Genomic DNA, 14,483 nt, shown 5'->3' with positions numbered 1-14,483 from the left:
TGGGACAACAGCATGACTTCAACCTGCACAAAGTCCATTCAAGTGTAATGGACTGGTGTCCCAGCCAGGGTTTTCCCATCTCAAACCCAGCTTTCCTAGGACAGGATCTGAATCCACTTGATCCACAATGAATGAATGATTGAAATGAATGAGTGAAGGAACAGCAGATACAATCCAAAATCAACCAGTAAAAATCGATTCAACTTCATAAGATCACAATATCCCTTTTAACAACTGAAATGAAACCATATGTTGTCTACATTTTTAAATACAAGGCCATGAAGAAACAATAACACGCTTTGGGTTGCACGGAGGAAAGGCACCATGCTGAAAAAAAACAGTCCACTGTTTATAAAAACACAATTAGGTTTTCAAAAGATTTGTCATTTTACATGCAGATACTTAACAAGCAACAATGCAACTCCTAAGAACAGCTATTTTTGGCTCGCAACCTGCCCTTGCAGTCACTCATCAGATGCTTGTGGGAGGCAACTTATGCTTAAGGCTTTGTTTTGTTTTTTTCTCCACTAATGTAGCAGTCATACCACGAGAACTGTATGAAAGTGCACTGATGAATGCATTTAAAATGGGAGACAATAAAAGTGCGTTATGAACAAAAAAGGGCTATAACTAGCCAGAATTGCATGGCACAAACCTCAGTCTGACTCTGTAGCAAATGAATACAAAGTACAAGTGACTCACTGAGTGACAGTTGTTTGGACACCAAGGAGAAGTTCATTCTACCACTTGCATGTCAGCAAAGTGAAGCATGTCTTCCTCATATCTTGAGGGATAGTGGGTCCAGTCGAGCCATTCTAGTGGCTCAAATAAGGAGACATGGTACAGACATGGCAGGGTTTCAAAATTGCATTTAAGTAGGTGGGGGCTACAGGAAGCCAAATGATGGAACACAGCAATGACACGATGTGGGAGAACCTGGAGAGTTCTCAAAAACAAGTCATGCAGCCACCATTTTGGATCAGATGTGGGAGTTTAATGGCGCTCATGGGAAGATCTGCCAGGACTAGGTTGCAACATTCCAACCTTGAGATGACAAGGGGCAGAACAAATATCTGAGTTGCCTTTATGAAGAGAAATGGCCAGATCTTCCTGATGTTGTAAAGGAGAAACCTATATCAGGACTATCAGGAGAGAATGGTGTTGGTTGGTTGGTTGGTTCTCATATACTACCCCAAAGATTCATGCTTTGTCAGATGGTATGATCCAAGATCCAAGCTCTTGATGTAGCAATGAATCACCAGGCAAATATATTTACATGAAAGGACCATGTTTGGATAAAAACAACAATAACTGGAGGTCAAAGTGTAAGGGTAATACTTAGCAAGAGAAGAAGAGTGAAGGTGATAACTTAGCCAGGAAGAAGGCCAGCCTGTACTGAAGCAAAGGTAGCTTGAGGGTGTGGACTGAAAGGGTAACTTGAATAAAGTGACTAATTATCTGGTGTACCTATTAGTACTGCAGATACACCTCTGGACTAGATACACGCTTAATATATCATAGCAAAGGCAATGGTGGGGGCAATGGTGGCTTGGCAGTTAAGGCTCTGGGTTACTGATCAGAAAGTCGGGGGGTTTAAGCCCCAGCACTGCCAAGCTGCCACTGTTGGGCCCTTGAACAAGGTCCTTAACCTTCTCTGCTCCAGGGGCGCTGTATCATGGGTGATCCTGCACTCTGACCCCAGATTCCTGACATGCTGGGGTATGTGAAGAAAAGAATTTCACTGTGCATATGTATATGTGATCAATAAAGACTCATCATAATTCATGTGGAAGCGATCATCGGCTGGCTTCCACGACCAACATGACGTCATTGCAGAACTAAACGAAAAAATGGTACAGAGGCTTTGCATGCCATGTTGTGCATATAGCATCTGGACGATCTCTGCAGACTGACAACACTATGCAATAAAGAATGTGACTGCAACCCATGCAGATATCATTTTCATAGTAAGTATGCTGAGGCATTAAACCCTGCCCAAAAATTCACACCTTATGTGATAAGATAGTCCTCGCTGCAGAACCAAAAGTCCAGGGGATAGAAGGTGGACCTATAAGCCTGACCCTAACCCTGGTACATAACCCTAACCAACACAACATTGTAGAACAGGAAACAAGATACTTAACACAGTAATCCAGTCTGAAACACACTAAGCTGTCTCGACCTCTTGTACTTCTGGCTTGACTCTACACAGGTAGGAGGAGCTAGACCAGGTCTGACTTTATTTTCTACAGCAAGGGGTACTTAGGGAGTCCAAAAACACACCTTGACTACACACCTTATACAAGTCATTACTCAAATATGAAGGTAAACAATCTATTAATGTTTGCAAAATCATGTTAGCTCTGATTTAACTAGTTTCTTAGCATGACCAGTAAACTGGGACACACACTTGCGCATAACCTCTACAGTACATATTTTTGGACACACACTAAAAAAGGCCGTAATACAAGGACATAATTCACATTAAGAGCTCAAGGATAAATGGGTTGTACTTCTGGGAATCCTTCTCGTCTGATTTAACTAAAGTCACAAGCACCAGGCAGCACAGGAGAAAATCATATTTACAGAACAGACTCTCTTTCAGAGTCTCAGGAACGTGCAGTGAGAGATCAGCTCACCCTAAAACAAACACTACAGATTTAATATTCGCTAGGTTACACCAGGATAATATGAAATCCAGAGCAATATCTCACCTGGATAATATTATATAGGGAGTAATATCAGGTAGGTTAATGAGATACTTTCTGCTGTGATAATTGCAAATATTGCCATATTGGTCTCAAATGTAAATGATGAGGGCAAAACTCTCATAAGCTTCTGTTCTAACAAGCAGTGAGCTTTAAATATAGATGAAGCAAACAGTTTGATGAACTAACAGCAAGATAATTTTGCATTAATGCTCATAACTGTGATTGAGCTTGCTTTAAACTACTGATTGTGCCCTGTGATGGATTGGCACCCTGTCCAGGGTGTACCCCACCCTGTGCCCGATGCTTCCTGGGATAGGCTCCAGGTTCCCCGTGACCCTGAAAAGGACAAGTGGTATAGAAGATGGATGGATGGATGGAAAGTATATCATACATATACTTCAGTATATGTTAAGAAACGGGAAATTTCTGCATGGTTTAGGATGTGAAAAATGAAAAAATAGTATTACGTTCATTCAAACAGTATGTAGATGACTTTCTTTCTTCCTACCATCAATACTGCCATAGTAACAACTCACAAAGCTAACAGTGACTATTTTTTTTGGACAGTGATTCGTTTTTGTCATGTATATAGAATATCAGTAGACCTTTTTTTTAACCGATGCAAATTGAAGATTAACCTTTGCACTGTGCATTCACAGGTGAGAGCGCTTTTCTGTTAGTGGTCAAGGGGCTGATAATGCAAATCATATGTAATAAAATAATAACTGTACGCTTATCTGCCTGTGAGGCTGTGGGCCATTTTGAGTGCTGGTAATTATTTCTCAACCCATAAAGGATGATCTGCATTTTAATACAGCTGTCATTTCTCTCCGAGCCATACGGCTCCATTGTGCACTGATTGCTATGACGACATTCTCGTTTCTCTCTTATCTCCCACCTACACCGCATTGCTGTAAAATTAACAAGAGAAGAATCAGGATGACTCATTTGTTCGTTCGTTCATATTCTTTCTGAGGAGGCCAGACTTTTCGATCCTGGGGGATCCGTAGACATTGTGAGACCTAATCCCTTCGAGCAGGTCCCTGGTCTACCCTGGGGCCTTCGTCCAGTGGGACGTGTTTGCTACAGCTGTAGTGGGAGCTAACCACAGGGCATCTTTGTCAGGTGCCCAATTCGGAGAGTCGGAGGAGCAACGGCTCTCCGCAGAGGCTCTCCGGGATTGTCGAGCTCTTCAATCTATCTCAGCAACCCTATAGAGGATCGTCTTCTACTTGTATTCACGACCTTATGCTTTCAGTTTCTACCCAAGTTCTTGATCATAGATGACGATAGGGACATACTGGTGAATAGACGGCTTTGTCCAAAACCTGAACTCTTGCTTTACCGTGAATTAACCAGTAATGTCTATTTCAAAGTCACACTAATGCAAGTAAATGATAATAGTCCACCTTTTATTGGCTCCTTGGAATAAAGACTCAAAATATGGCTTAATAATAATCCACATGACTTCATTACTGGCAAAAGTAAAAAAGTTCCAATCGAGTTAATTTGGGATTAAGCAAATTGAGGAATCAATATCAATTACTCGGTTATAATCTGAATTATATACTGAATCGTAGTGGCCAATTGCTGAACTTTGCTGAACTTTCTAAACTCTAGCCGAGATGAAACTAAGCAGAACTGTAGAAACTGAGCTATTTTCCAAATGGAGGCCAAAGAAGCAGCTGACTGAGATTAATACGATTCAGCTTCCTCACCTGACAGAGTCAGAAATAATAATACTAGAAGAATTACACTTTAAATGGAAAAATAACTTGGACTGTATGCCATGTAATTTTGAATTATATTCATGAGAGTTAAATGAAACATGATCAAACCTGACAGTCAATTAAACAAGCGTATTTCCAGAACTTCTTTATTTTCTTGATCGGCCAAGTTTATTAGCCGGTATACTGAGTTCTATTTAAGCTCGTTATGCTAACATGACACTTCAATGAATTTGAGAATATGTGCCATGTAAATAGCACATCTCACAAACAGTGGCTATAATCCAGCTTCCAGGTTGTAACACTAGAAATCGTGGGAAGGTTTAAGAGGGGTGAATACTTATGCATGTAAGTGTAAATCTCCACACAGAATGGTGACAGCTCTTAGAGGGAAAGTCAGACAGGCCAAAGAGAAACACTTGGACACGCCACACAGGTAAAGTTCATTTTGTTGTTTAAAAACTTTAGACATTGGACTAGTGATTGTAATTACTAGTAATCTCCATACCTGGAGTGTTGAGTAGGCGTGATGAGCGGCAGGTGTAGGTGATGTGCTGCTCGCAGTGCTCGGCAGTGTCTGTAATGGCACTGATCTGCTCCATGGTGGCGCTGTAGTTCAGCTGCAGCACGGTGCGTCTCTCCCTGCTTGAACCCAATACGGCTGTCTGAGCCGGCAGGCTGTTCCCCACAGTCGTCCACACCTTGTCCTCTGAAATACACGTTTAAAACATGTCACACTCAACACTGACACTAACCCAAGGTCAGGATCGCATGACGAGTGATATGGAGGAAATGTTTTCAAACAGGAAGTAGGACAATTTAGATTTTTACAAGTGTAACAATAAAATATTACGATCTTTCATGTGTGTGTTTTGCTTAACATGAGGTTTTCTCAAGTTCTGAACTAATTTCTATCCTGCACAATTCCTAACACTCTTACTGGAATAAGTTCACTAAACTCTATCTGTATGAATTTGCCACTGAGCTTGATTTAATCAGTGTGTCAGTGCAGAAATTAATCAGACTGCTCAAAGACATCGCGTCTGCCTTAAACTAATAACATTCCATGGGCTGAATCCACACACATACTCATACTGACTAAGCGACTTATTTCGTAGGTTTTTTTTTGTTTGTTTTTTGTTTTTTTGGAATACAGGGATGCTTAACATTCGAGTCCAAAATCGTTGCTGTGCTACAGGGGCAAGTTTCCTTGGAAACTAATGTAAAGTCAACTGTTTGGTGTGTTACAGGATGACACATTTTTATTATTATTATTTTTTTTAAAAAGCGCAGAAGTGAACATTTATGGTTTTATTTTTTCCCACTGGAATCCCTAGCTAAGGAGTGAAGCATACAGTATATAATTAGCAAGTGTAGCAAGTGTGACTTTTTCGGAGAGTCTCTGACTCCCCTTAGGATTTCTCATTTGATACCGTAATAAAATAATCACAGACTGTTTAATAATGTGCATTAAGTAATAAAACACTCGGGAGCATTGTGTGATGGGGAAATAATGTCAACAACACACAGTGTGGCGTGATTATGTTTCCACCTCACCATAGCAATTTGCCACGGATTTATATTATTGTAATTTATTACAGAAAAAAAAAACACATTAACAATTGTATCTGTTAATAGTTACATTTAATGTTGTGGAATGTCTGCGAAACAATCTCCTCTTATCACTTATGTTGTAACAGCTATAAACACTCATTCTCTCACAATACTCCTTTCTTTAATATATACAATATCAATCCATCATGATTCCTTAATTCATACCGTATCTAGAGTATATTGCTAGTGGCTTTTGGAAAGTGCGTATAAATTACCTGTCATTTTGCAAATGACTCTGAACGGTCCTAAAGGTCCGCTACCATCAGGATCGATCCAGTAGACGTCCGAAGATTTCCCCATGTGCTTATAAGCCTCACACGACTGCTCGTAGACAGCTACAAGAAACAAGACATCCAGCAGATGGTTCAAAACGACCGAATATGCAGTGGAACTGATTCTTTTGCAGGTTAATATCTCAGTGCTTGGTTTTTAAATAATGAAAGAATATATTCATGGTGGATCGTGACCTTTCTGGATACGGAATAACAATTTCGGTCATTTCTAAAGTCAAATGCTACGTAACCTGTGAACCGGCAACATACTTTAAAATCGTTTCCAGTTCAATAAAACAGTGTATGGTATTCTTATACTATATAAGAATATATTAACAATATGAGAATATTATAAGCAGTTGCTGAATACTCAATCGAGTACTTCTGGCACCAAAAATCATTCCAAAGTCACTGCAATCACAATTTTCCCCATTCTGATCTTTGATGTGAATATTAACTGAAGTCGATTGGCTGATTGGATAATTACATGAATGAGCAGGGGTACACATATGCTATGTAAAGATTCCCCACTGAGGATAATTTCCAACCGAGAGACAATGCAGGTAAAAAAAAAAATCTGGTTAAATGTGAAATGACTGCGCTTTAGTGTGAGTGGTAATGTACAGACGTGGGCGTTCATGTAGACACCAAATCAATAAAAACGAGCTCAAAGCTTTTACGCCAGTCTGTGCTAAAAAGGTCACGCCATCTCAAACATCAGTAAAGCTAAAAGAGGAAATATATCTGAAGCCTCCTCCTCTACCCTGTGCTCCATGTCACCTACAAGCAAACAGAAATAGTTATATGCTCAGTTTAAACAGAACCATTAGAGCTCCTCTGCTCTTATTGATTATCAAAGCCTGTACCGAAGACTGATTTTGGGCTGTGAGGTCCAGGAGTGTGTACGTACATGTGTGACAGGTGGCTCCGGTGTATCCAGTACCGTCACAAAAGCAGCTGAAACTGTCCCAGGTCTGAGTGCACCTTCCTCCATGCTCACAGTGATTAGGCAAGCATCTGAAAAGCAGGACGGAACATTAGAGGAGAGGAAGCGTGGGTTAAATCAGTCTCACATCAAACACAATTGCAGCTTTATTGTCCTGTTCAATGTCACACCACTTCACCAGCCTCCATCCAGCTGTTATATAAGCTTTCATAAGAAAAAAAAAACACACATCATTAAAGCCTAGGTTGAATAACCTGAAAGAAATATTCATGCTAGGTCTACACTTATTAAGACTTCTTTCTTGTTTAAAAAAGGCATGTTCTGAGCACTCCTTTAAGCATGGAATCCTTTAATGAACGTTTTCTTAATGGAAAAGCTGCAGTGGCTTTATTTTAATAGAGACAAAGGGTCCAGACACATGTAAATGACCTTAGCTATAACCAATGAACGGATTCCCAAATCTATTAGACATCTTTGAGAAGAAGGTGTTGATTCATTTTCTATCACAGCGGCTCTGAGAATAAATCAGGACACATGGTTTACATTAATGCACTCATTCTAATACGTTATCGTTTCTACAGTTACAACTCGTGGACACTCCGCGTAAACATATAAAACATACGAAACAAACCAGATCTGTAACAGTTGATTACAGAGGAAGTCTTTTTTTCTTTCACATTTCTGGAAGGAGTCTCCAGTGCAAGTGCTTTGAACCAGTAGAGGTAAAGTTGTAACTTCTGAAAGTCTTTGAATGGCGTGAATTGGGCTTGAACTTGTTTCATGGATGTTCCTCAAGATTAAACAGAACTATAAACAGACAAAATATACCACGTGTATTTATTTAATTAATAAAAAATGATCATTGGTGGAAAAACTTGTAGTATAAGACGCATTAAAAGAGTTCAAGGCATGCTGTTATTGGAAAAGCTTATTACACACACTTGCTCCAAACTAAACAAATGATGAATAAGGCTTTAAATATAATATAAGGTTTAATATAATATAAGGTCATTAACTAATGCAGCGGGTTAGTCACTGAACTACTAAAAAAATATATATTTCCTGATTTTCTTGGTGCGAAAAACCTGCAAAAAAATACCATACAATCTGAGATTACAGGACTCAAGCCTGTTTAATGAACGTCCACGGAGTGAATGGAAAGCATTTATGCAGTATGCTTAAGCTATTCACATCCTTGCATCCTTTATCTTTGTTCCCAGTGAAGTCCTAATTAAAGCTTCAAAGTTAAAACTCTTAAAGAATTCGCTGCCTTTTTTGTTCTTCTTCTTCTAGTTTTATGAATAACTCATTTATTAATCAACGATGCTTTAAACTGGAAATTGAATATGGGCAGTTTTACAGGGATACTGGCTTTCTCATGTCTTCTCTTGGATCAAATGTATTAGTTTATGAGCCGAGAGCAGCATGAAAGGAATGTCCAAAATGGAGATCAAATCATAGGGAGTGTTTCACTCTGTGTACTCATCTGACACACTGACTACATTTACATGGACAGCAGTAATCTAATTACTGACCTTATTCTGAATAAGACAATATTATGATTAAGGTGTTTACATGAGTCGCTTTTAGAATATTCCTTTCATGTTCCTGTTTTACATGTTATAGAACATACAGTGAGGGAAAAAAGTATTTGATCCCCTGCTGATTTTGTACGTTTGCCCACTGACAAAGAAATGATCAGTCTATAATTTTAATGGTAGTTGTATTTGAACAGTGAGAGACAGAATAACAACAAAAAAATCCAGAAAAACGCATGTCAAAAATTTTATAAATTAATTTGCATTTTAATGAGGGAAAAAAGTATTTGACCCCCTCTCAATCAGAAAGATTTCTGGCTCCCAGGTGTCTTTTATACAGGTAACGAGCTGAGATTAGGAGCACACTCTTAAAGGGGGTGCTCCTAATATCAGTTTGTTACCTGTATAAAAGACACCTGTCCACAGAAGCAATCAATCAGTCATATTCCAAACTCTCCACCATGGCCAAGACCAAAGAGCTCTCCAAGGATGTCAGGGACAAGACTGTAGACCTACACAAGTCTGGAATGGGCTACAAGACCATTGCCAAGCAGCTTGGTGAGAAGGGGACAACAGTTGGTGCGATTATTCGCAAATGGAAGAAGCACAAAAGAACTGTCAATCTCCCTCGGCCTGGGGCTCCATGCAAGATCTCACCTCGTGGAGTTGCATTGATCATGAGAACAGTGAGGAATCAGCCCAGAACTACACGGGAGGATCTTGTCAATGATCTCAAGGCAGCTGGGACCATAGTCACCAAGAAAACAATTGGTAACACACTACGCCGTGAAGGACTGAAATCCTGCAGCGCGCGCAAGGTCCGCTGCTCAAGAAAGCACATATACATGCCCGTCTGAAGTTTGCCAATGAACATCTGAATGATTCTGAGGACAACTGGGTGAAAGCGTTGAGGTCAGATGAGACCAAAATGGAGCTCTTTGGCATCAACTCAACTCGCCGTGTTTGGAGGAGGAGGAATGCTGCCTATGACCCCTGGAACACCATCCCCACCGCCAAACATGGAGGTGGAAACATTATGCTTTGGGGTTTTTTTTCTGCTAAGGGGACAGGACAACTTCACCGCATCAAAGGGACGATGGACGGGGCCATGTACCGTCAAATCTTGGGTGAAAACCTCCTTCCCTCAGACAGGGCATTGAAAATGGGTCGTGGATGGATATTCCAGCATGACAATGACCCAAAACACATGGCCAAGGCAACAAAGGAGTGGCTCAAGAAGAAGCACATTAAGGTCCTGGAGAGACCTAGGCAGTCTCCAGACCTTAATCCCATAGAAAATCTGTGGAGAGAGCTGAAGGTTTGAGTTGCCAAACGTCAGCCTCGAAACCTTAATGATTTGGAGAAGATCTGCAAAGAGGAGTGGGACAAAATCCCTCCTGAGATGTGTGCAAACCTGGTGGCCAACTACAAGAAACGTCTGACCTCTGTGATTGCCAACAAGGTTTTTTAAACCAAGTACTAAGTCATGTTTTGCAGAGGGGTCAAATACTTATTTCCCTCATTAAAATGCAAATCAATTTATAACATTTTTGATGTGCGTTTTTCTGGATTTTTTTGTTGTTATTCTGTCTCTCACTGTTCAAATAAATCTACCATTAAAGTTATAGACTGATCATTTCTTTGTCAGTGGGTAAACATACAAAATCAGCAGGGGATCAAATACTTTTTTCCCTCACTGTAGATAGATTAACTCCACATGTCATTACATCACCGCGCCACGCCGTCCGACGTTCCTCCAGAATTTCACGTATCGACATACAGTTCGTCTTCGTTATGGTGCCGTATACAGTTTCGGGTGTTTTTATTCTTAAATTTACGAAAGTTTCAAGTGCGGTTAATTATTTATTATGCTGTACATGCAAATAGACGACTGCTTGAAGCCGTGGGCTGCGTCCCAAATCACATACTTACCTACTATATAGTATATAGAAATGCATGTATTTTGCCTACTATATAGCAGGTAAGTACACGGTTTCGGACGCAGCTGTGCTCTCTTGTTTGCCGTCAAACGGTTGAGCACTGCTGTTAATAGTGTGATTAAGGTGTGTCCATGTCTGTAATAAATGTCGATAATGCGACTAAAACAGGAATACTCCACACATCTTAATTCAATTTGTGTTTACTGCGAGTATGAACTTAATCGGATTAAGGTCATCAAAAATCTCCGTTTACATGCTAGTTTCTTAATCAGAGTATCGTCTTAATATCGGATTATTGTTGTCCATGTAAATGTACTGACTGTCACTGATTGGCTGCATGAATCTACAGTCTGCGCTAGGAAGAAATCAGCCCCACAAAAGTCCAGAATAATCAGATTTATGACATTTAACAGCAAATAATCTGACATAGACACTGAAAAATAAAAATCTTATATAATAGACAGCTTTCAAAAAGAAAAAAAAACCTGTGAATGTTTACTGCTGTGTGTTGCTCAATTTGTTTTCTTTTTTCTTCTCAATGGAATATTTGGGAAAGGGAGGGGAGGAGAGAAGAGAAAAGGTGATGTTCAGCAGACATGTTTGGTAGACGTGTTCAGCAGAAATGTTCAGCAGAAATGTTTAGTTCAGCAGAAATGCCCAGCAGAAATGTTCAGCAGAAATGTTCAGCAGAAATGTTCAGCAGAATTGTTTAGTTCAGCAGAAATGTTCAGCAGAAATGTTCAACAGAAATGCTCAGCGGTAATGTTTAGTTCAGCAGAAATGTTCAGCAGAAATGTTTAGTTCAGCAGAAATGTTCAGCAGAAATGTTCAGTAGAAATGTTCAGCAGAAATGTTCAGCAGAAATGTTCAGCAGAAATGTACAGCAGAAATGTTCAATAAAAATGAAACTGGAAAAAAAAAAAATAATAGACAGCTTTCAGGAGAAATTAATTTGTGTGTGTGTGGTGCAGAAATGCAGCTCTAGTCCTGTCTGCCTGTCTGATTTGTTGAATCCACAATCCACTACTCATATAGCCATTATGGACACTCAAACGGAGGTAATGTTTGGTTGAAAATACTGTCAGCACATTAAATAGGGTGGGCAGTAAGCGTGGTGACCCACACAAATGTCCCACATGTTTATGCCTCCGAGAACACACCGCTTTGCATACTACGTAGCGCTTGAAACGTAACAAAATTAGCATTATGTGATGAGAAGACAAAAAATGCCACAGGAAGTAAACAAAACCTGCAGGTCCTGTGATTTAGTCGATGTGCCGAAACAACATTGACATCTTAACTGATGAAGAAAAACACAAAATCGATGGTGTTGTAATGAGCGTCTGAGTCCCGATAATGATTTTGCACCTCGGCCGATCGAGTGCCAGATAAACGATAAGAGAACACTTGACATCCTCTCATCACCTTCATTATTACAGTACAGTGCAAAAGCTCATCGATAAGCTTAGATTTAAGAATACTTTAGACGCAAACTATCACAAAACTCCTCCTCCATCATGTCGTGGGTGATATTAGCTGAAAAAAAGTGCTACGATTTGGGACATGCGCATTCTAATCTCGGATGATATTACAGGATGGACAGCAGGCGAAATGCGACGCATCAATTGTCAAAGCACTTTTACTTGAAATTCTATCTAGATTTTGATCCCTAATGAGCAAGGAAACGACATCCAAAGAGAACCAGATCCAAAGTCTAGCAGATTTCACAGCTAACTTCACATGATCTACCAGTACGCATTAAACAACAAACCCTCACACAATGATTCTACTTAATGGAGCGTCATGTGTTTTCTCGTCCCAGGTGTTGAGTGTCGATTTATCTCATTAATGCCATTTGTTAATTGGTGTGCTAAACAGTGTGTTGCCTTGCCAGTGTGTGAGCATGAAAGACTCGTAGACCCAGAAACACATGTCAAGCAACAGAGGCACAAAATGCATGGGTAATCAATCAATATCAGTATAATTAGTTCTTCTTCTTCTAATGGTTAGAGTGCTGGTGCTTCACTTAACTGAGTAAACCTTCTGGATATGAGATGGCCATACTCTGTTTACTCTTCTGCTTAAAAAGTGCACCAAAAATATAAATTACCAGACATACATCCTTATAATAATCGACCTCACCGTGATTATGTTTTACCTAGGACTCCATTACTCCATTGCGTCAATATAACCACCAAGCCCTTAATTCTTTACTCTTTATTGTACTGTATATTGGATTTTGCACTGCTTCCTGATTGCATATCTTTTCTTCCCTGCAACCGTATAGACCGGTGACAAATTAAGCCATAATGTGGAAGCCATTTTGCCGGCATGGACTGGGTCCAGTTGTGCCTTAGAGAATAGCTTGACTGAGAATCAATTTAAAGTTCTTCTGACGCACTAGGGCTCACCAATTGGTCTGATGCAGATGAAAATGATGTAAATCATATGCTTCGAAGTCATCAGATGTCAAACCAACCAACTGAATACCAAACAGGAGATTTTGGAGTGACGTGACAGACAACGCTCTCCACTGGCATCATCAAAACACCAATCAAGGCAATATGTTTCCGGAAAAAAATGCACTCTAGTACACTTACGTATACTTGTTGAATTGATGCCAAGCTGAACAGGAGCTGTTTTATTGACTCTTGTGATACAAAGCCTTACTAAGACACGTAAGGGTTTTTTCCCCCTTTAATTTGTCACCTGTCTGTATACTGTAGATGTTATTGATATGACATAAGTGTTAAAGCTGCAGTGTCGAGGTTAGAGGTTTGGTCAGTGTTCAGACCTGTCTATGATGGCACACGTGTCCAAGGTGACATTCTCAAAGGCTCCCAGCATGCCCTGCTCCATAGCTGCCAGGTCGGCTAGCTGATCGTCCACCCGGATGAGCTGCATACAGCCCTGAAACGAGCGCTGTGATGGAGACGCCTGGGTCTGCAGGAAATAACCTGCAGTAAGAAGAATCAGTGACATTTACGTGAAATTCAAGACTTTCACCATGTAAAAACATGTTTCACCGTGCACCATGTGGATTCTTCTCCATTCTGATCTTAGATCTAGATTAGATATTTGATTAAAACAAATATTTGTTGAATTTATTACAGATTTCCTGTGAAAATGAAACAGTACTAGAGAGAAGAGGATGAGGCTCTAAAGCCAACAAGCTGCTCAAGCTAATAAATAATAGGAATAAACCCCACAAATCACCCACAACAAGGCAAGGCCTTCTGAGACTCAACCTGTTACCTAGACCGTCTATTTTTTTATCTGACATTTGTGTTTGAGATCAAGAAGATGAAAAAGGAAGACGAAGAAGAAGATGAAAAAGGATGAAGAAGGCGATGATGAAAAAAGAAGAAGAAGAAGAAGAAGAAGACAATGATGAAAAGGGAAGAAGAAAAAGAACAAGAAGATGACCAAAAAGGAAGAAGAAGAAGATGATGATGAAGATGATGATAAAGGAAGAAGAAGAAGCTGATGATGAAGAAGGAAGAAGAGGAAGAAGAAGACAAAATGGAAGAAGAAGACGAAAGAGGAAGAAGAAAAAGATGAAGAAGATGATAGTGATACAGGAAGAAGAAGAAGAAGAAGAAGAAGAAAACGGAAGAAGAAGAAGAAAACGGAAGAAGAAAATGAAAAAGGAAGAACAAGAAGGAAAAGAAGATGATGATAAAGGAAGAAGAAGAAGAAGAGGAAGAAGAAGAAGATGATGATAAAGGAAGAAGA

At 39.9% G+C, this 14,483-nt stretch overlaps 1 protein-coding gene across 1 annotated transcript in view; it reads right to left on the bottom strand.

Moving 5' to 3' along the window:
• The window catches only part of LOC128599396 (contactin-associated protein-like 2), an 84,633-nt gene that overhangs the window by 32,485 nt on the left and 37,665 nt on the right, over window positions 1–14,483 (bottom strand). The window contains exons 9-12 of the mRNA XM_053610933.1: window positions 13,543–13,705; window positions 7,235–7,341; window positions 6,268–6,387; window positions 4,947–5,147 (exon numbers count right to left, since the gene is read on the bottom strand). Coding sequence (XP_053466908.1) covers window positions 4,947–5,147; window positions 6,268–6,387; window positions 7,235–7,341; window positions 13,543–13,705 — 591 coding nt within the window. The remainder of the gene's footprint in view (window positions 1–4,946; window positions 5,148–6,267; window positions 6,388–7,234; window positions 7,342–13,542; window positions 13,706–14,483) is intronic.

This window comes from Ictalurus furcatus, chromosome 23 (genome assembly GCF_023375685.1).
Source record: "Ictalurus furcatus strain D&B chromosome 23, Billie_1.0, whole genome shotgun sequence".
NCBI classification, from domain to species: Eukaryota; Metazoa; Chordata; class Actinopteri; order Siluriformes; family Ictaluridae; genus Ictalurus; species Ictalurus furcatus.
This window is presented reverse-complemented; position numbering and strand designations above follow the sequence as displayed.